Genomic DNA, 23,910 nt, shown 5'->3' on the forward strand with positions numbered 1-23,910 from the left:
AAAGCACTTAAGTGTTTTTCTTTAGAATATTCAATCTTAGCTTAACTGTGTTTTTCAAGGCAATTCATTTAGTTGATGTTGTATTGAAAATGTATTAATATCAACTTTGTTCATAAAATTACTTCTGTAACTCAGTGTATTGATATTTTTAATGATTAAGCTTCTAGGTAGTAGGCATGTATTTTGCAAGTCTACTGTGTGTCAGTTGCTGTTAGGTTTGGACATACAAAAATAAGGTCCCTTCCTTTGAGGAACTTGCAGTGTAGTGAGGGAGAAATGACTAGTGGGCAGCCATCTTCTGGGATCATCCAAGAAAGGGAGTCAGTAAACACTGATTAACACATTTATGCCAGAGGTTGCAAATTTTTTGTGTGAAAAATCAGACTTTGGCGATGACCTTGAGCAGCAGGATGTGACTCCCACAAGCTTAGCATTCCAATAATAGAACAGTAGGCATAAATGGGTTAAAAGCAAAAATTACAGTGAGGAATGTTAAGATTTCCTAAACCTTTTTTCCGTATTTATAATCCACTTTATATTTCCCCTAGCAGTAAAATTAACAGTAAAATTCTCACAAAAGAATAGAGGAAGAGCTGTCTTTTCTTGGGAGACAGTTAAGAAAGGACAGAGTGTGTTCATGTTCATAGCTAGGCTAGGTAAAAGAACACCAGGTGAGAAAAGCACTTGCTGACAGTGCCAAAGGAGGAGGAGAAAGCCAGCTAAATCCCTGGTGCTGGAGGGATGAAAGAAAGAGGTATTTGGGAAACCAGCCAAGGGCAGAAAAACAGGTCCTGGAGTTTAGTCAACAGACACCTTATGGGTGTTCTGATAACCTGGTTATCTGGTTTCTCAGCCAACAGCGAGTTAGAAAGGGGAGAGGCAAGCTAGCAACAGTAAAGTGTAGTAGTTGATAGCCTCACAGTGTGGGAGGAAACAAAATTAGAAATGGGCTTAAAATCTTAAAAAAAAATAGCAATTTGGGATTATTTAGTATAGGGAGAAAGAGCTCTTTAACTGTGGATGGGTGCAGACTTGTTGGGGGCTAGATATGAGCGGGTTATTTTCTATTTTGCCATCTTGGCTACACTACCCAGAAAAAGCTCTTTAAAAGTTTATAATCCTGGAGGATATCGCTGTAGTCATTATATTATAATACAGTAATTGATCTTCTTAGTAATGATCCTGAGTCATGAAATTATTTTCTATCTGGCCTAAGGACTTTTTTTTTTCCTCCCATGGCAGTTTATTGGACTTTCCTTGTTATCATGTATTAACTTCAGGAGGAAAACATCTTACCATCAATGTTTTTTAAAATAAGAAAACTATGGAAAACCAAAAGAAAAAAGAAAAAAAGTGTTAAAGATTTTGTGGTATTTTTGCCACCACGTTGTCAATCCCATCTCTAGGGAATGTTTGCACCTTCAAAGTAACTGATGAGCTTAGTTGGTATAGCCCTGCACGTACACGTACTTTACTGAAACCCATGAGAGACCTATGTAGACTTTTGTAAATTAGGCTAAGAAAGCTTTCCATTTCCACATGTTCTAACAGTCTCATGTTCTTATGTAGTTCATTTTCCTCCCTACTATAGACTACAAGGACGTAATTTGACTACAGCCTGATTCATTCATTTAACAGATATTTATTGAATGCCTGTCATTTGCAAGATACTAAGATAGAGGTAGACTTAATTTATTGGAATAGAGATTTATTTTTTATCTATGTTCCATTTACTACTTTTAGCAGGTCAAAACAAGTAACAGAATGCCTCCCAATTTATGGTAATACATCTGTATTATTTTCTTGATATTGTAGAATTACCCACTTAAAAACAGAACCAAAGTCAGATTTGGAGTTGTCTCATTAAGAATCGTGTGATGTACATACAACACACACACAAATTATTCTGCCTCACTGTAAATACACCCAACTCTGGAACCAGATAAGTCATTTCTAAAAGCAAATATAAATTGCTCAAGAACAAATGGTTGGGGGGAGCAGATTACTTGGTTTTTTTCTTCTTCTTCTATATTTAGTAACCACTATGTGTTTTTAAAAAGTGGAGTAGAGACATAGGATTGTCGTAGAATTACCTGAGGCTTTTGCAGACTACACACACACTCCTATCCTCACACTCCAGTCCCTTGCTAGTAAAGCTCAGAGGATAGAGGCCTCAGCTTTGGAAAAACATAGTTGGGTTCGATTCCTGGCTCTTAATATGGACAAGTAATTAACCTCTAAGCCTTAATTTTCTTGTTTGTAAAATGATGACAGTAATAACATTCACCTCATGGAATTGTGAGGATTAAAGGAGGTGATCATACACAGAAAGCATTTAACATGATGCCTGGCACCTAGTAAGTACTCAATCGGCTATTATTACTAGGAAAGACTGATTTGCAACAGAATTGAGAACATATTTCTTTATCATACGCATTTCATTTGAAACACAGAAGGCTCTTGTGTCTTTATCATAAATTGTTTACCATAATTAGCTGGTCTTAGAAACCTTCTGAGTGCTAGTTTCATTTGTTTTATTGTTCAGTAAAGTCACGAATTTCACTAAAATGTTTTGATTTTTGCTTTCAGTGTCAAGGAGCTAGTTCCTTTTGCTCAGGAAAAGTTACAGATCAGTGGTGTCTCCTCTTCAATTGTGTAGGTCTGGAAACTGAAGTTTTCTCACTGTACTGAGTTGATAAGGCCCTAAGAAAATGATACACTAATCAAACACATTAAAGAATAATAAGCCAGGATGTGTGATCTTAATATACAGTACAACTGCCAAGTGCAGTACATATTTTGGTCCCCATAGAGTTAGTATATTTTTCCCTTATAAGAAAGTCTGCATGAAAAACCAAGTTGCTAGGTTTGTGTGTACATTTAGAGGTAGAGGACATTTGAAGCATAAGGACAGGTATGCTGAGAGTGGGGAGGGTGTGCAGAATAGCAGTATGCATTCTAAGAGCCACATCAGCTCAGAGTAGAGAGGGTTAAGACTAGAGGACACGGTAGGAAACTATAGCCAGGGACAGAGAAGGGTTAAACTAGGGCCATAGCAATAGGCTTGAAGAATAAATTGACAGAACTGGTGACTATATAGAAAGCAGGTATTTAGGAAAGGAAGAATGACTCTTAGATTTTTGGCTCTGCTGATCAGGTGAATTGGTGATATCAACTAGTTAGTGAAGGAGAAAAAAACATTTAATGGGAGGAGGAAAAATGAGTTCAGTTTAGAATATGGTGGATTTATGGTAATGATTATAAATTGATACCGAGATTTCCAGTATAAAGTCACAAAATGCCAATTTGGGTTGAAGATAGAGACTTGGAGAGTAACTATAGTGTAGTTGGAAACTGAGGCCTTTGAAGTAGATGAGATTCCAGAGGAGAGAAAGGAGAGAGAGAGGGCCCATGAGAGAATCCTGAAGAACTGGAGAGAATAGCCATTAAACGCAGGTAGAGGAAGAGAGTTCCCAGATTTCCACAGCCTCCTATTTACTATAGCCTTCAAGCTCTGAATCTAATAACCTCCTGGATTGCAGATAGCCGGTAGCCATATCTCAAAAAATTTACCTGTTCTTATTTGCCCTGAATTTCATGGGCAAACCAAAGGCGTCTACTGCATGTTAATTCTCCCTCAAAAAGTAACCTTATCTTCGAAGCCCTTGAGTTGTTTGTGACAACTGGTTTTGAAAAACGATGAGTCTTATGTCTAAACATACTGTAATTACAAAGTCTCTCGCCTAGTAGAATTACATTACTAAAATAGGTATGTCTTTAATATGTAGATAATTCTAGAATAAATCTAGAATTATATGTGTTTATAATATTCCTCCATCCTGACCATCACTCACCGCCATTTTAAGTTACCCTCTGTTCTGGTCGTATAAGATTGCATGTTCTGGTGCCACTGATTACTTCGTTGACTTGAAGAGCCATATTGCCTATAGTTTTCTTTTCGACACTGATCATATGGGGACTTCTGCTTCTGAAGGCCTTAAGGACTATAATTTTTAAAGAAGTGAAGGATTTAGAATCATCTTAAGCCACCAAAAGCAAATTTGTGTTTTATTGTTAGAGAGGACAAAGAGAAATGAGGACATAGATTTTCTACCTCTTCTTGATTTGTTGCTGTTTTTAAAATTTGTATTTTCCTTACTGCTATGTGAAAGCGCCATTTCAAGGGGTCTTCCTAGCTATTTGATTTGAGGATAAATTCTGAAGAGCAGATTATACAGAAATATTCTTAAATCTGTTAGCACAATTGTCATCTATTCAGTCTGTTTCTAATCTTCTGTGAAGTATTTCCAGGTTTTTGGCCAATGGTGTCCTTTTATTGAAACTAGTGCCTAAATTTTGCCAGCCATCATTGAAAGAAAATTCTTTCTGACTTGTTCAGGAAGGATTTATTTGGTTCTAGAAGTATAGTACATATTTTAGTATCCACAGATTCTATTGTATGAAATGCCTCTGCTTGAGATGTTTTCCCCCATTTTTGGTTAAGAGAACAGGAAATCCATGAATTCTATTATGCCATTTACTCTGCATTACTCATTTTTGAAGACCTATACTTGTTTTTTTCCTTTTTTAATTGTTACTTTAGTCAAAAGGACATAATTTTCTGTTGAAAAATAAAAAATATGGTAACTATGATATTTTATTAATATCCTGGAATATAAATTATTGACAGCAACTGCCCTTGTGAAGTAATATTTTAATATGTCTAACCCAAGTGTCAGCTGAGTGTCCAGACCTTTCAAGAGTGAAATAGTTGCCGTAAACCTTCAGTTGCATGTGAAGGTTTCATATGGGAAAGCCAAAACCCTCCCTATGATTTCTGCAGATTCCTGGTGTTCTCTCTGAGCTCCTGCCGTCTCCATGAGACCTCTCTCTTTTCCCTCTCCCTTTTAGGAGAAAGAAAAAACAGTTATTTCCCTGTCTCTTGCAGAGCAGTTTAGCCTTCTTTTTGATGCTATGAGGCCTTACCTTCTACCTTAAGAGTCTTTTCCCAAACAAAAAGTATTTCTTTCCTAAAAGAAGCACTATTGTCAGCTGTTAAGATAATAAAATGTGTACTTTGTTAGGTATGATTTGGTAATAATAACTGTTTTATTAACACTTATTTTCTCCATTAATCTAACTTTCAAATATTTAAATAATGCATACTAAACTCTCAGTCTCCATTCTTGAAAAGTTATAAGAAAATCTATCTTGAAAAGGCTTTTGCAATGTTAGATTTGAATATGATTATATAGCCTTGGGTAGCTTTTATGCCAAATGGCAGAGTGAAGATATTGCTCACTTAAGAGACTACAGAATTTCAGGTAGAGTTCATGTCAAGTTGCTCTTTCTTTTAAAGAAATAAATCAAGGCCAGGCATGGTAGCTCTTGCCTGTAAACCCAGCACTTTGGGAGGCCAAGGCAGGCAGATCACTTGAGTTCAGGAGTTCGAGATCAGCCTGGACAACATGGTATAACCATGTTGTAGAGACAAAGACATACAAAAATTAGCTGGGCATGGTGGCAGGTGCCCATAGTCCAGGCTACTTGGGAGGCTGAGGTGGGAGGATCGCTTGAGCCAGGAGGCGAAGGTTGCAGTGAGTAGAGATCATGCCACTGCACTCCAACCTGGGCAACAGAGTAAGACCCTGTCTCAAATTAAAAAAAAAAGAAAGAAAGAAATCAAGAATGCCTTATGAATGTGAGACTGAAGTAGACTTCAGGTAGACCTGTTTGAGGTTTACTTTTAGTATTATTGAGCTATCTTATTTCCTTTGACTAAACTACATATGACCATCACTAAATTATTTTTGACTGGCAAATAATAATTTGCTTTGTTATTCAGATTTCTAAGCCAATCATGACCTTTTATAGAAACAGTGAATTTGAAAACAAATGGATGATGGGACAAAGCCTAAAACTAGGGATGTATAAATATTAGCCAATGCTGTATTAAGCATTTTTATATATCTCCTATCTCCTTTGATACTGTCACTCTGGGACATCAAGCAAAAGATAGAATTCCTGTCCAGAAGTATAGTTTGAAAACATGTTGATATTGCTTATTCAGTTGCTTATGCAATTTCTTTAAGAGTTTGGTGTTCTTTTATTCTATAATCCAAAAATATCATGATTTTAGGGTATAAATCTGTAGGACAGAAAGTCTTTACATGGTATTATAAATCCTTTGAAACTCTTCTGCTTAAAACTTGTAACTTATGAACTTTATGGATAGGGACAAAGTATACTCCAGAGCAGGGGATTTAGCTGTGCTGATCACCAACAGATGAATATTTTAACTCGGCCATTATTATTATTTATAGCATGTTTGTTTTATATGTGCATAGTTTTGAGGTATTCTGTATTACAAATCCCATTTTTGTCCCTGAAAGCAGTGCTAGTGATAGATTACTGGGCACAAAAGTAGAAATTGTGTAAAAATTTGACAGTGAGAAACACCGATTTAGATATATCAATGGACGATAAGAATGATTATGGGCGGGGCGCAGTGGCTCACGCCTGTAATCCCAGCACTTTGGGAGGCTGAGGCGGGCGGATCACGAGGTCAGGAGATCGAGACCATCCTGGCTAACACGGTGAAACCCCGTCCCTACTAAAAATACAAAAAATTAGCCGAGCGCGGTGGCAGACGCCTGTAGTCCCAGCTACTCAGCAGGCTGAGGCAGGAGAATGGCGTGATCCCGGGAGGTGGAGGTTGCAGTGAGCCGAGATTGCGCCACTGCAGTTCATTTTGGGCGAAAGAGTGAGACTTGGTCTCAAAAAAAAAAAAAAAGAACGATTATGAAGGGCAGTCCCATGATGTGTGACAAAAGATGTACCCATGCAGCTGACAATCAGCCAGAGGTGAAGAAATGTGACTGACTGAAATGGTTTTGGCAGAGGATTGTTGTTAAAGTGGAATGCCTGTTTAGTCAAAGGTGAAGGTTAGGAGTTCAAGAACTTTAAGCATGGTGAATTAAAGTGCTGCTGTGGAAACTTATCAAAAACTGCCGTTGGCACCATGGGTTCAAGGCCTTTTCTAATCTGCAGGTGAAGCTCTGATAGGGATTCCTTAGCTGCCAGAGGTTACCACCCCTTTCCTGTTGGTGAAGATTGTGTCAGGGAGGGGTTGCCTGCCTCAGCAGATATTCATTATAAACAAACAGGGCAGTTTTTAAAATGCCCAAAATATTCAACTAGGAGGAAATACTGACCCCATAAACCTAAATCTCACGCATGGTTTTGGACGTTTAAATGAATGGATTTAACAGCCTTTTGGAATTCAGCCTGTTTGTAAGTAGAGCGACCTCCATATATTTCATATTCTGAACACCCTACTTATCTTTAAGTCAAATGGCAATTAAAAAGAGGGAAAAAATATTTGCTGGTCACAAATCCTATTTCCTCAGGGTCAACTTTACAATTGCTGATAGAACAGCTGTGCTGAATGTAGCCAGTGTAGCTTTCCCACAGCATCGGTGCAGCTGGATAGTGATATGTGGCCTCTGCGTTCCTGAGGTCTGCTGCTTACGGTCCAGGCTGGGTTTTGCTGGTGATGCTCCTCCTGCCTTTTTTTCAGCTCTTAGCACTGAAGCCATGATAGTCTTTAAGTGGTTTAATATCTGGTTTGTAAATTACCGTGGTTTTTTTGGTAAACTTTATCTGTAGCGTAGCCAGATACATTAAAATTAGTGAGTCTCTGTCTTTGTCAAAAATATATTATTTTATATAAGGACATGGTAAATTATCATTTTTTAAATTAGCTTATCTTTTGTCCTGATTAGGTTGCCACTGCCTAAGAGAGCTATTGCTGAATTGGTGATTGGCACTGTTCCTGCATGCATTTCAGCAGCCCACATGTGTTTTAAATTAATCCCCAAAGTATTGCTTATAAAATAAAAATTTTGAATATATTTCCAGTGTAAATGTTTCACTAAATAATTGCATTTTTTGCAATCCCAGGCTCCACGCCCAGCAGAGGTGAACTTTCCCAGAGTTGTTTTAGCCTTCTCAATAAGGCTGTTTTGGCCAGAGTATCCTGTTTTAAGGAAGTAGCAAGATATTTTTTAGGCACAGGGCCTATATTTAGGCATTCACTGTTGACCAATTAGTTCCATGGCTGGGCTAAACTATCTAAGTCATTAGCCATGTTGTGTCCTGCCAGCAATATTTATGTCAATGACGTGTTTTGGTTGTTCTTTTTAAGTCTCATGCTTCTTAAAATAAGTTACTTGGTTATTTTGCTTTATTTTCTTCTTAATGTGCATGCATTACAAAGGCTGGCTTCTTGTTAAATAATACATGCCTGATTGGTTGTTTTATAAAGAAAAGCAGTGAAGTTGTTCCTAAAAAGACTGAATAAAGATCCAGCAAAGAAAGTAGATGGCCCTGAAAAAAGTGCACAGAATATGTGTGCACAGACTAGGAAAGGCACTGAAAATGTGTCATTTGTGTTTGCCAAAGTTTAGTTTCTACTGCATTTAGGACTCTGTGTAAGCTTTTGGTTTATTCATGCATCCGAGAGACAGGAAGAGAATGATTAATCACACTAAGCTAACGTCACTCATCAGAAGGCAGGAAGTAAATTCTTTCTTAGTTTGAAAGAAGATGCTATCAAGCAATTGAGAGTAGGCTGTAGATTGTGCCCAACATTGTGTAAGGTACAATAATTATTATTATAAGGTACAATAATAATTATTATTATAAAATAGTACTTTGGTGATAGAAATACTAATAATAACCAGTACTTGCATAGCATTTACTATATTCTAAGACATTATTCTAAGACCTTTACATGTATTAACTCATGTTATTTCCCAATAACCCTCTGAGGTAGCTGCCACTATTATCCTCTCATAATTCACTTAATCCCCATAAAGTAGATCCTGTTATTAGGCCCACTTAACAGATGAAAAAATGAGGTCAAGTAATTTGTCCAAGATCACCCAACCAGTAAGTGGTGGGGCTGGAGTTCAAATTTAGGCACTCTAGTTCCAGAATCCACATTCTTAACCACTGAGGTAGGCTGAATACTGGCCCTCAAAGATATGCAGTTCTTGATCCCCTGGATCCTGTGAATATTACCTTATATACCAAAAGGGCTTTGCAGACATGGCTACATTAAGAATCTTGAGATGGAAGATTAGCTGGATTATCCAGTTTGACCTTAAATGTAATCACAGGTGTCCTTATAGGAGTGAGGCAAAGGAGACTTGACAGCAGAAGAAGGCAGTGTGACAGTAGAAGCAGAGAGAAACTTGAAGATGCTATGCTGCTGGCGTAGAAGATGGTGGAAGAGACCCTGAGCCAAGTAATACAACTCTAAAAGCTAGAAAAGGCAAGGGAATGATTTTTCCCTGGAGCCTCCAGAGGGAGGGGGCATAACCCTTCTAACACCTTGGTTTTGGTCCATTGAAACCTTTTCATTTTTCTGACCTCCAGAACTGTAAGATCATAAATTGGTGTTATTTTAAGCCACTAAGTTTGTGGTAATTTGTTGTAGCAGCAATAGGAAATGTATAGCCACACTGCTATGGAGAAAGATGCTAAGTATAGTTAAGACGTTTTTGTTATTAGCAAACCTTCCTCAGACCCATGAAGGAATGAGCTTTAGGAATCATCACTCTTGATAATCCCAGCTTTATGGCGCTTGAAACTTTATTAGCAGGAGCACGGTTTCTTAGTCCTTATGTCCTTCTATGTGAAGATTACTCAGAGGTAATCCTCAGACTGCATCTACTCCATACTTAAACGTGGTAGTCATTCTGGGTACACAGTTGGCTGTTGAGCCAGAAATTTAAGAAATACTAGACAGGGAGGGTTCCAAGATGGCCAAATAGGAACAACTCCAGTCTACAGCTCCCAGCGTGAGCAACGCAGAAGACAGGTGATTTCTGCATTTCCAACTGAGGTACCAGGTTCATCTCACTGGGGCTTGTTGGACAGTGGGTGCAGTCCACGGAGGGTGAGCCGAAGCAGGGCGGGGCATCGCTTCACCTGGGAAGCGCAAAGCGTCTAAGAATTCCCTTTCCTAGCCAAGGGAAGCCATGACAGACGGTACCTGGAAAATCGGGACACTCCCACCCTAGTACTGCGCTTTTCCAACTGTCTTAGCAAAGGGCACACCAGGACATTATATCCCACGCCTGGTTCGGAGGGTCCCACGCCCACAGAGCCTTGCTCACTGCTAGCACAGCAGTCCAAGATGGAACTGCAAGGTGGCAGCAAGCCTGGGGGCGGGGCGTCCACCATTGCTGAGGCTTGAGTAGGTAAACAAAGAAGCCGGGAAGCTCAAACTGAGTGGAGCCCACCGCAGCTCAAGGAGGCCTCCCTGCCTCTGTAGACTCTACCTCTGGGGGCAGGGCATAGCTGAACAAAAGGCAGCAGAAACTTCTGCAGACTTAAACGTCCCTGTCTGACAGCTTTGAAGAGAATAGTGGTTCTCCCAGCACAGAGTTTGAGATCTGAGAACAGACACACTGCCTCCTCAAGTGAGTCCCTGACCCCCAAGTAGCCTAACTGGGAGACACCTCCCAGTAGGGGCTGACTGACACCTCATACAGTCGGGTACCCCTCTGAGACAAAGCTTCCAGAGGAAGGATCAGGCAGCAACATTGGCTGTTCTGCAATATTTGCTGTTCTGCAGCCCCTGCTGGTGATACCCAGGCAAACAGGGTCTGGAGTGGACCTCCAGCAAACTCCAACAGACCTGCAACTGAGGCTCCTGACTGTTAGAAGGAAAACTAACAAACATAAAGATCATCTACACCAAAACCCCATCTCTAGGTCACCATGATCAAAGACCAAAGGTAGATAAAACCACAAAGATGGGGAGAAACCAGAGCAAAAAAGCTGAAAATTCCAAAAATCAGAGTGCCTCTTCTCTTCCAAAGGAGTGCAGCTCCTCGCCAGCAACAGAACAAAGCTGGATGGAGAATGACTTTGACAAGTTGACAGTAATAACAAACTTCTCCAAGCTAAAGGAAGATGTTTGAACCCATCGCAAAGAAGCTGAAAACCTTGAAAAAAAATTAGACAAATGGCTAACTAGAATAAACAGCACAGAGAAGACCTCAAATGACCTGAGGGAACTGAAAAGCATGGCACAAGAACTATGTGACGCGTGTGCAAGCTTCAGTAGCCAATTCGATCAAGTGGAAGAAAGGGTATCACTCATTGAAGATCAAATGAATGAAATTAAGCAAGAAGAGAAGTTTAGAGAAAAAAGAGTAAAAAGAAATGAACAAAGCTTCCAAGGAATATGGGACTATGTGAAAAGACCAAATATACGTCTGATTGGTGTACCTGAAAGTGACGGGGAGAATGGAACCAAGTTGGAAAACACTCTTCAGGATATTATCCAGGAGAACTTCCCCAACCTAGCAAGGCAGGCCAACATTCAAATTCAGGAAATACAGAAAACGCCACAGAGATACTCCTCGAGAAGAGCAACTCCAAGACACATAATTGTCAGATTCACCAAAGTTGAAATGAAGGAAAAAATGTTAAGGGCAGCCAGAGAGAAAGGTTGGGTTACCCACAAAGGGAAACTGGCACAAGACAGGGATGCCCTCTCTCACCACTGCTATTCAATATAGTGTTGGAAGTTCTGTCTAGGGCAATCAGGCAAGAGAAAGAAATAAAGGGTATTCAATTAGGAAAGAAGAAGTCAAACTGTCCCTGTTTGGAGATGACATGATTATATATTTAGAAGACCCCATCATCTCAGCCCAAAGTCTCCTTAAGCTGATAAGCAACCTCAGCAAAGTCTCAGGATGCAAAATCAATGTGCAAAAATCACAAGCATTCCTATACACCAACAACAGACAAACAGAGAGCCAAATCATGAGTGAACTCCCATTCACAATTACTTCAAAGAGAATAAAATACCTAGGAATCCAACTTACAAGGGATGTGAAGGACCTTCAAGGAGAACTACAAACCACTGCTCAACAAAATAAAAGAGGACACAAATAAATGGAAGAACATTCCATGTTCATGGATAGGAAGAATCAATATTGTGAAAATGGCCATACTGCCCAAGGTAATTTATAGATTCAATGCCATCCCCGTCAAGCTACCAATGACTTTCTTCACAGAATTGGAAAAACCTACTTTAAAGTTCATATGGAACCAAAAAAGAGCCCGCACTGCCAAGACAATCCTAAGCCAAAAGAATAAAGCTGGAGGCATCATGCCACCTGACTTCAAACTATATTACAAGTCTACAGTAACCAAAACAGCATGGTACGGATACCAAAACAGAGATATAGACCAATGGAACAGAACAGAGCCCTCAGAAATAATACCACACATCTACAACCATCTGATCTTTGACAAACCTGACAAAAACAAGAAATGGGCAAAGGATTCCCTATTTAATAAATGGTGCTGGGAAAACTGGCTAGCCATATGTAGAAAGCTGAAGTTGGATCCCTTCCTTACACCTTATACAAAAATTAATTCAAGATGGATTAAAGACTTAAATGTTAGACCTAAAACCATAAAAACCCTAGAAGAAAACCTAGGCAATACCATTCGGGACATAGGCATGGGCAAGGACTTCATGTCTAAAACACCAAAAGCAATGGCAACAGAAGCCAAAATAGACAAATGGGATCTCATTAAACTAAACAGCTTCTGCACAGCGAAAGAAACTACCATCAGAGTGAACAGGCAACCTACAGAATGGGAGAAAATTTTTGCAATCTACCCATCTGACAAAGGGCTAATATCCAGAATCTACAAAGAACTAAAACAAATTTACAAGAAAAAATCAAACAACCCCATCAAAAAGTGGGCGAAGGATACGAACAGACACTTCGCAAAAGAAGACATTTATGCAGCCAACAGACACATGAAAAAAATGCTCATCATCACTGGCCATCAGAGAAATGCAAACCATAATGAGATACCATCTCACACCAGTTAGAATGGCCATCATTAAAAAGTCAGGAAACAACAGGTGCTGGAGAGGATGTGGAGAAATAGGAACACTTTTACACTGTTGATGGGACTGTAAACTAGTTCAACCATTGTGGAAGACAGTGTGGTGATTCCTCAAGGATCTAGAACTAGAAATACCATTTGACCCAGCCATCCCATTACTGAGTATATATTCCAAAGGATTATAAATCATGCTGCTATACAGGCACATGCACACCTATGTTTGTTGCGGCACTATTCACAATAGCAAAGACTTGGAACCAACCCAAATGTCCATCAGTGATAGACTGGATTAAGAAAATGTGGCACATACGCACTATGGAATACTATGCAGCCATAAAAAAAGAATGAGTTCATGTCCTTTGTGGGGACAGGGATGAAGCTGGAAACCATCATTCTGAGCAAACTATCACAAGGACAGAAAACCAAACACTGCATGTTCTCACTCATAGTTAGGAATTGAACAATGAGAACACTTGGACACAGTGGGGAACATCACATACCGGGGCCTGTTGTGGGGTGGAGGGAGGGGGAGGGATAGCATTAGGAGAAATACCTAATGTAAATGATGTGTTAATGGGTGCAGCACACCAACATGGCACATGTATACATATGTAACAAGCCTACACATTGTGCACATGTACCCTAGAACTTAATAAAAAAGAAATATTAGACAGAAGACGTCATCTTTTTCTCAGGCCTGAGAGCTAGGAGGGAGCTGACAGGAGTGTGCATTTGAGTGTCTACTGTATGTTGGGTACCAAACTAGGAATTTGTCATTTTTATTTAGTTCTCATGTCTGACCCTTCTTATAAAGGGTAGTTATTAATATCCCCATCTTGAAAATGAGGAATGAGACTCACAAATGTTAAATAATGGGCCCAAGGTCAGAAAAGCAGTAAATAAGGTTAAAATTCAGACTTGTCTAATGTCAGGCCACATCCATGGTACTATGTTCAGTACTGCTACTCCAAACTGATCTTTCTGAGGAGCTCAGATTTAGACAGGGCATGTCCAAAGGGCTTATTTAGATCTAAAAAGTCCCCAGGAAGAGCATACCATTGCCAGATCACCCTTGACCTGGTGCACAGTCTGCAAGCTGAACAGGTTCCTGAATTGCCCTGGAAGTCAGCATTTTTCTGGTATGACTCCTTAGATGGACTTAGTTCTTAGTTCAACTTGGTTTTCTCTATTCTGGTATGCAAGAATTAAGACTAAACCATTAACAAAACCTCCAAAGTTAATTTAAAAAGCAGTTTTCTAGAACAGAGGTCCTCAACCTTTCTGCCATCGGGGACTGGTTTCGTGGAAGACAATTTTTCCACGGACCAGTGGAGACGGGGAGGGTGATTTGGGGATGATTCAAGCGCTTTACATTTATTGTGCACTTTATTGCCATTATTATTACACTGTAATATGCAATGAAATAATTATACAACTCACCATAATGTGGAATCAGTGGGAGCCCTAAGCTTATTTTCCAGCAACTAAACAGTCCCTTCTGGAGGTGATGGGAGACAGTGACAGATCATCAGGTGTTAGATTCTCATAAGAAGTGGGCAACCTAGATCCCTCGCATGCACAGTTCACAGTAAGTTTTGAGCTCCTGTGAGAATCTAATGCTGCCGCTGATCTGACAGGAGGCAGAGCTCAGGCAGTAATGCAAGTGATGGGGAGCGGCTGTAAATGCAGATGAAGCTTCGCTCACCCACCTCATGCTGTGCAGCCTGGTTCCTGACAGGCCACAGATGGGTACAGTTCTATGGCGCAGGGGCTGGGGACCCCTGCTATAGAACAAAGATGTAGAGTCCTTAGGTGAATCATATATAATTTTTGTGTTCCTGTGTGATGTATATAAAAACAAAAATAGAAACTAAAATAAATGGTAAATGTGTAATCAAATCAGCTAGTGCGTAGCAGAGTGGTGGGCATAAGTTCTCAAAATTATCATTAGATTTTCACAGTGGTCTTTGATTCAGATATGATTAAAAGAACCGCAGCTCTGTTTGAGAATCAGTGTGGACCAGTATGAGAGATACTTTGCTTTTATCCTATTCCTTTTCATCCTTCCCTCCTCACTATCTCTCTCTCTTTTTCTCTCTTCACAAACAAGTGTATAACTTATTACTTTAAAAAAACAAAACAAAACAATGCTTTCTGGAGTGGGGCATGGTGGCTCATGCCTGTAATCCCAGCACTTTGGGAGGCCGAGGCGGGTGGATCACCTGACGTCAGGAGTTTGAGACCAACTCGGCCAACATGGTGAAACCCCATCTCTACTAAAAATAAAAAAATTAGCCAGGCATGATGGCAGGCGCTGTAATCCAAGCTACTTGGGAGGCTGAGGTAGGAGAATTGCTTGAACCTGGGGGGCAGAGGTTGCAGTGAGCCGAGATCGCACCATTGCACTCCAACCTGGGCAGCAAGGGTGAAACTCCATCTCAAAAAATAAAAATTTAAAAAAATGCTTTCTTAGAAATTGAAAATAACATTTAAATGCACTTATGGATGTAGAAAGTAGAAGTCTGTTGTTTACCTAAATTCTGTGGAAATAGTGATCTAATTACAAGTATGTAAATATGGAAGGAGACCCTGTTTAAGAAGTTAATCTAGGAAATCTTTGATTTAGGTAGATGGTTATTTTATGACTGAACTATTTTTCTACTGTAGAACAGGTGTTGGTCAACTTTTTCTGTAAAGAGACACATTGTATTCTAGGCTCTGTAGACTAGGAAGTCCTTAAAATTACTAAGCTCTGCTGTTGTAGCATGAAAGTAACCAATTGACAATACTTAAATAAGTGTGGCTGTATTCCAATAAAACTTCCTTTGTGGACACTGGAAATTGAATTTCATAATTGTCACATGTTACATAATATTATGCTTTGCCTTCCAGCCATTTGAAAGTATAAAAATCATTCTTAACTCACAGGTTGTACAAAAACAGATGGCAGGCCGGGCGCGGTGGCTCACTCCTGTAATCCCAGCACTTTAGGAGGCCAAGGCGGGCGGATCACGAGGTCAGGAGATCGAGACTATCCTGGCTAACACAGTGAAACCCCGTCTCTACTAAAAAAAAATACAAAAAAAATTAGCCAGGCAAGGTGGCGGGTGCCTGTACTCCCATCTACTCGGGAGGCTGAGGCAGGAGGATGGCGTGAACCCGGGAGTCAGAGCTTGCAGTGAGCCAAGATAGTGCCACTGCAGTCCGGCCTGGGCGAAAGAGTGAGACTCCGTCTCAAAAAAAAAAAAAAAAACAAAAACAAACAAACAAAAAAACAGGTGGCAAGCCAAAGTTGGCTGTGGGCCAAATTTGCTGACCATGCACTAGATAGCCTGTTATACACTAGTGCATATTTATAAACTAGTGCACAGTTATAAACTAGTGCATGATTTGCTGATCATTCACTAGATAGCTGGTTATACATTAGCACATTTATTCTTAGATTTCCATTGCCATTCTGTTTTTGTAAAATGTATCACTAGGTTCCTCACTGGATTCCTAAACTATAAATCTAGGTCTTTGGAGTGTTAGAATTTAAAAGACCTTGATAAAAATTATATGTTACATAAAGACTTACATAGCAGGTGATATTTGGTTCCCTACCCAAAAATGATCATCTCCCCCTTCTTGGTTGGCAGAGGCCCTAGTTCAGATTTTGCTCAGGTAGCCAGTGATTGTGTACCTCAGGGAAGATTGCTTTCTTCTTCTTTCCAAGTTCAAAGTGTGATGCTTTATTGGTTTGACTCATTATAATTCTATTTCCTTTATAGTGACTGGTTTAGGGGTGACAATTCTGGACAATACGATATGTGGAAAAGAATTCAGTTGCATACAATGGACTTTTCCTGGAATATGAAAAATGAATTTTTGACAACTGGAATTAAAATTAAAGTATCTGAATTAATATATTAGAGTTTTACTTTATGTTGCACTGGCTAACACAGATTACTATACTGGCAAACATATTTCAAGAAAATAGTTATGTATATAAAATATAATCTTTTTTTTCTTTGCCAAGACTGATTTTATTTAAAATACACTTGGAAGAGATGACTATTGATCTAAGCATTTCCCTATCACTTTTAAAATTGTGTATTATATACTTTGTATTATATAGTACAGTACTTAGTTGCAGTAAAAGACATGTAAAATTTGCCATTTTAACCACCTTAAAGTGTATAATTCAGTGAAATTTATTATAGTATATTTACAGTGTTGTGCCACCATCACCACTAATTCATCAAATTTAAAAACAATTTTTTTTAAGCCAAATTTAGCAGTGAGGGACTATATACCAACTTTAATGACACTAATGTTAATAAGTTCTGATAACCCACTGCCATCGAACCAGCTGTAATTAATCAAATTTTCATCATCCTAAAAGGAATCCCCATACTTATTAAGCAGTCACTCCCTATTCTCCCCTCTCCCTAGTTCCTGATAACTACTAATTGGCTTTGTCATTGTGGATTTGCCTATTTTGGATATTTTATATAAATGGAATCATGTGGCTGGCTTCTTCCACTTAGCATGTTTTTAGGGTTCACTCACATTTATTCAGCATGTATCAGTACCAGAATCTTAAAGTATTTATTAAAATTTTCTGAGTTCAAATATAGAAAAATTAGGACTGGGTGCAGTGGCTCATGCCTGTAATCTCAGTGCTTTGGGAGTTGAGGCAGGAGGATCACTTGAGGCCAGGAGTTCAAGGCTATAGTGAGCTATGATTGCACCACTGCACACCAGCCTGGGTGACAGAGCAGCAGAGCAAGACCCTGTCTCATATGTGTGTGTGTGTGTGTGTGTGTGTGTGTGTGTGTGTGTGTGTGGTATTGTTGTTGTTGCTGTTATTATTCCAACATAAATAAACTCCTTTTTTGGGAAGGACTGCTATTTATTATGTCTCTTTTTTTTTTAGTAAAATGTTTTATCATTTACAAAGTAATAGAAATTAGTAAGAAATGGAAACCCCATACCAATAACCACAGAAGTGTTTTAGATTTTACCAGTCTGGAGATCTGAAAGTCTAGGTGTTGGGAAATCGTGGTCTGTACTCACTAAACTCCACTCTTAGCATCTCACTTAGCGACACCTTGCAGCCTGTCTTTGGATCCAATCTCTTGGCTGAACTGGTTTCTGGAAAGTTATCATTGATTTTATGGTCCCTTACACCTTTTTTAATAAACCAAATTTTCCCTTTGACTTTTGTATAATGTTTAATTCTGTTCACATTCTATCTCTGAAACTTTCCTCCCTAGGATTTGCTCAAAGTGCTTGTCTATTCTTCTGCCTCAGTAATCATTTTCAGTCTCCTTTATTTACTTTGTTCTTTTCTACTTCTTGAGGGTAACTCTCTTGTAAAACATTGAATATTTATGATGCCTGTGAAGAACAGACATGAGAATGAATTAACTTATAAGTAGAAGCCACAAGTTGCCAAGCAGAGACTGTCTTGATACAAACCAAATAAGTAGAATTGAACAGTTTTACTGATGACAGTTCCTGATTTTTTTAAGTATGCACATATATTTAGTACATTATATTCCTTTGTATGTTCCACTGTTATTAAACCATTTATTTATAGACATTTAGTTCCAGTTGTGTGGTATGTGCTTTTTTTTTTCCCCCAAACCAATACTGTATGGGCATCCTTATCCCTACATCTTGGCACACTTCATGAGTATATCCATTGTGTAAATTCCTGGTGGTAGAACTGTTAAGTTACAGCATGTGTGCATTTAAAAGTTTGGTAGACATTGCCAAATAGCCTTCTGAAAGCTTGTTCCAATTTGCACCTTTTTTTTTTTTTTTTTTTTTCAGACAGAGTCTTGCTCTGTCACCCAGGCTGGAGTGCAGTGGCACAGTCTTGGCTCACTGCAACCTCTGCCACCCAGGCTCAAGCGATTCTCCTGCTTGAGCCTCCCAAGTAGCTGGGATTACAAGCACCTACCACCACACCCAGCTAATTTTTGTATTTGTAGTAGAGACAGGGTTTCACCATGTTGGCCAGGCTGGTCTGGAACCCCTGACCTCAAGTGATCGGCCCACCTCAGCCTCCCAAGGTGCTGAGATTACAGGCGTGAGTCACCATGCCCAGCCCCAATTTGCACTTTTATCAACAGAGTATAAGAGTGCTTCTTTCTCCACACCATCTCCAGCAAAGAATATAATAAAACTTAATGTTTGCTAATCTAGTGGGTGAACTTTTTTTGTTTATATTTTTGTCTTAATTACGAGTGAAGTTGAGCATCTGTTTTATCAGTGGTTCTCAACCCCAGGGATGATTTTTGCCCCCACCAGGAGACATCTGGCAATGTCTGGAGACATTTTGGAAAAAACTGGAGAGGGTCTGGGGAAGCGATTCTACTGGCACTTAGTGGGTAAAAGATCCTGCAATGCACATGACGGAGCAATAACTGGCCCAAAATGTTAATTTTCCAAGATTAAAAAACCCTGTTTTGTATTATTCCATTTCGTCGTCTTCATTGGTTTATTATCTGTAATTCTTGAGTTTTTTAATTGGTTGGTTTCAGGTTTATGGTGTACTTCTGTAACTTATCACAGCCTATCTTCAAGCCATATGTTACTATTTCATGTGTAATATAAAAGCCTTACAACAGTATACCCATTTCCCCGCTCCTGGCCTTCATGCTACTGCAAAACATTCTACTTCTACATGTTATAGACTCAACAATATGTTATTAGTGTATTACTTTAAACAGTTATCTTTTTAAAAAATTAAGCACCTTTATTTAAATGTAATTAACATGCATCAAATTACACATTTCAAGTGTACAATTTAACCACTTTTGATATGCATTTGTAAAACCATCACCACAGTCAAAATAATAAACATATTCATCATTCCAAAAACTTTTCTCCTGCCCCTTAATAATTCCTCCCTTAACTCCAGGCAGCCACTGATCTGCTTTCTGTCACTATAGATAAGTGGACATTTTCCAGAATTTTATGTAAATGAAGTCGTAAACTGTGTACTCTTTTTTTGTCTGACTTCTTTCTTCCAGCATAATTATGAGATTTATCCATGTTGTATGTATCATTAGAAAAACATTTTTCATGACGGACATTTTGATTAATTAGATTCCTGTTGTTAAAGAGCATGCTGAGTTCTAGTCACTTGATATGTTTTTGTTTTAGGTCATGACTGTCCAAAGTATGATAATCACATGAGAGTGCTCATTGCTACGGATGTCATTTGACTCATCAGAGAAAATCTGTCTAAAAGAAAATATCCATGTGACCAAATCCATTTCATTATTGAATGGCTTGATGGATTTCCTTTACTCTGATTCATACCAAAGTTGTCCTTCTCAACCAAAGCAAGAAAGGATCCTGCATGAGTCAATCCCAGAATGCAATTTTTACATCACCAACAGGTGAAGAAAACCTCATGAATAGCAATCACAGAGACTCGGAGAGCATCACTGGTAAGTCCAGTTTAATAAATATTGAAGTGCTATTGCTTACTGGAGAAAATGTAAATGCCTCAGTCCAGCATATATGACCTATCATGATGAAACCCAAGCCTCCCTTTCTAGTCTGATGTCCTCAGGGAAAAACTGAATTAATCTCTCCATCCCCTGTGTCTCCTGACGCTTTAACAGAATCTGCCTTTCATGTTGTTTCTTGTCTATGTCGGACTCCCCTGCACCCTGTGAACCCCTGGTGAGTAGTAGCTGCATCATGTCCATCTGATCTCCACAGGGCAAGGACAGAGTTACCTGTGTTTGTATACCCTGCAGGTACCTAACAACAATGCCTGGCACACAAGATTCTTGGGGCGTACAGCATATAACAAACATACATACAGGCCCGTAACACCTTATCTGTAAGACTAAATCAAAAAACTCCAAGCACTCAAAGTTTTTTTCTACACTTTTATTCAAAAACTCATTTGCCCAGAAAACCAGACTTTGGCTGTTTCTAGACTTAACTCATTTAGTTTGAATACTCATATTTGCTGAAGATGTATTTATATATTTAAATATGAGGTGCTGCTGCAAAACTAGTTGGGGATGTTATATAACATACAGTTAATGTACAGTGCCACTTTTCTAAAAATCTGAAAAATTCTGAATTCTGAAACCCATGAAAACCCAAAGGTTTTTTTTAACTTATCATCATTGGAGGTATGTTTATTAAGATACAATAAAATACACTCATTTTAAGTGTACAGTTTGAGTTTTGACAAAAATATGCATTCAGTGTAACCACCAGTACAAGCAAGTTTGAGAAGTTTTTATCATCCCACAGAAAGTTCCCTTGTACACAAATCTCCCCACCCCTCACCTCTGATTCCAAACAACCACTAATCTGCTTTCTGCCACTTTAAATTAAATTTGCTTGTTCTAGAATTTCATGTAAATTGAATCTGTGTCTTTTGTGTCTGCCTTCTTTTGTACAGCAAAATGTTTTTGAGATTTATCCACTTACGAAAAGTATCAGAAGTTTATTCTTTGTATTGCTAAGCTGGAACTTACTCATCTCTGCTATTGTAGCAGAAAGGCAGCCATGGACAGGACATGAAAAAATGAATGTGACTGTGTTTCAATAAAACTTGATTTACAAAACCAGGCAGGGCAGCAAGCTGAAGTTGGCCTGTGGGCTGTCGTTTGCTGACCTCTGCTGTACATCAACACTTGGTAATGTCAGTGGTTTTGATTTTAGCCATTCTAGTAGGTATGTACTGGTATCTCTGTGATTTTAATTTATATCTTCCTGATGACTCATGATGTTGAGCACCTTTTCATGTGCTTATTGGCCATATCTAGATTTTATTTTGAGTTGTTTATTCAAATCATTTGCCCATTAAAAATGTATCTTACTATTGAAATGTAAGTGTTGAATTCTAAGTGTTCTTTACATGTTCTAGATGTAAGTCCTTTGTTAGATAAATGGACCGTATTTTCCCCCAGACTTTGGCTTGCCTTTTCATCTTCTTACTGGTGTCTTTTGAAGAGCGGTTTTAAATTTTGATGGAGTTTTATCAGTTTTTGCTACTATAATTCATATTTTTGTGTTGTTTCTAAGAAATCTTCACATAAAAAGTTTTATAGTTTTTACTTCTACTTTTAAGTCAGTAGTGTACTTTTTTGAGTATGGAATTAGGTTAAGGTCCAAGTTTTTGTTTTTTGCTTTCCAATTGGATATTTCATTGTTTCTTTACCATTTGTTAAAAACGGTCTCTTTACCCTTATTGAAATACCTTGATAATTTCATTGTCGTATATGTATGGTTCTATTTCTGAACTCTATCCTGTTCCTTTAATCCCTAAGTCTATCTTTACAGAAATACCACATTGTCTTATTTGCTGTAATTCTATAGTAAATCTTGAAATCAGATAATATAAATTCTCCATCTTTACTCTTTTTCAAAAATTATTTTGGCCATTTAAGATTTTTCACATTTGTATATAAATTGTATAATCTGCTTGTCAACACTTGAGCCCAGGAGTTCAAGACCAGTCTGGGCAACATAGTGAGACCCCATCTCTACAAAGAATAACAGCTGGGCGTGGTGGCATGCAGCTGTAGTCCCAGCTACTAGGGAAGCTGAGGCAGGAGGGTAACTTGAGCCCAGGAGATTAAGGCTGCAGTGAGCTATGATTATGCCATTGCACTCCAGCCTGAACAACAGAATGAGAGACCCTGTCCCTAATAATAACAACCAGCTTGTCATTTTCTCCCAAAAAAGAATGCTGGAATTTTTAAAGAAATTACATAGACTCTGTAGAGAATTGATAATTTAAGAATAGTGAGTCTCCTAATCCATAAACTTGATATATCTCTCCATTTACTTAGGTCCTCTTTAATTTCTCTTGACAGTATTTTATAGTTTTTATTGTATAAGTCTTGCACATATTTTGTTAAATTTAGTCTTAAGTATTTTTTAAATGGCACTATTTAATTTCATTCTTCTACTGTGTGTTACTACTATATAGAAATGAAATTGATTTTTTTAATGTTGACCATACATTCTACAACTTCGCTTAACCTACTAGTTTTAGTAACTTTTTGGTAGATTTCTTAGAGTTTTCTACATACAGTATAATGTCTGCAAATGGAGACAATTTTACATATTCCTTTTCAATCTGGATGCCTTTTATTTATTTTTCTTGCCTTACTGAATGAGACATGATCTCAGTATATTGTTGAATAAAAATGGTAAGAACAAACATCCTTGACATATTTCCAATCTGAGGAGAAAAGTTACAGTATTTGACCATTAAGTCTCTTGAGAATACCCTATATTAAATTGAGAAGATATCGTTCTCTTCCAAGTTGGATGAGAAGTTTTTAGCATGAATTTTGTCAAATGCCTATTTTGCTTCTGTTGAAATGTTCATATGGTTTTTCTTCCTTTGTCTATTAGTGTGGTGAATTCTGTTGGTTTAGTTTTGAATTTTAAACCAGACTTGCATTCCTGGAAAAAACTACTTGGTTATGATATATTATCTTTTTTCTATATGACCGGTTATATTTACTAGTGTTTTGTTAGGGAGTGTGTGTGTATGTGTGTGTGTGTCTGTGTCCTTCCTAGTCCCGTTAGTAAGGGTTATTGGTTTGTACTTCTTTCTTTTTTTCTTTTTTTTTTTTTTTTGCAATGTCTTCTTGCTTTATTTTGATATTGAGGTAATACTGACCTTGTAAAATGAGTTGTGAAGTATGCCTTCCTCTGTGTTTGGAAAAAGTTTGTGTGGAATTGGTATCATATTATTTTTCATGTTTTTACTTTTTAAACTCATCTGAATCTTTACATTTAAAGGGCATCTCCACAGATAACTTATAATGGGGTCTTTTCTAAAAAGAAAATCCAGTCTGATCATCTGTACTTTCTATTTGCAGTATTTGGACCATTTAATTTTAATGTAATTATCACTTTAGTTGAGTCTACTGTACTCCTATTTTCTATTTTTCTATTTGTTCCTTCTTCCGTTTTTTT

At 38.3% G+C, this 23,910-nt stretch overlaps 1 protein-coding gene across 2 annotated transcripts in view; it reads left to right on the forward strand.

Moving 5' to 3' along the window:
- Positions 1-23,910, forward strand: part of TRAK2 (trafficking kinesin protein 2) — a 76,589-nt gene that overhangs the window by 11,060 nt on the left and 41,619 nt on the right. For both annotated transcript variants that reach the window (XM_032754963.2, XM_032754962.2), the window contains exon 2: positions 20,107-20,396. In XM_032754963.2, coding sequence (XP_032610854.1) covers positions 20,306-20,396 — 91 coding nt within the window. In that variant the 5' untranslated portion in view covers positions 20,107-20,305. The remainder of the gene's footprint in view (positions 1-20,106; positions 20,397-23,910) is intronic.

This window comes from Hylobates moloch, unplaced genomic scaffold (genome assembly GCF_009828535.3).
Source record: "Hylobates moloch isolate HMO894 unplaced genomic scaffold, HMol_V3 SCAFFOLD_1, whole genome shotgun sequence".
NCBI classification, from domain to species: Eukaryota; Metazoa; Chordata; class Mammalia; order Primates; family Hylobatidae; genus Hylobates; species Hylobates moloch.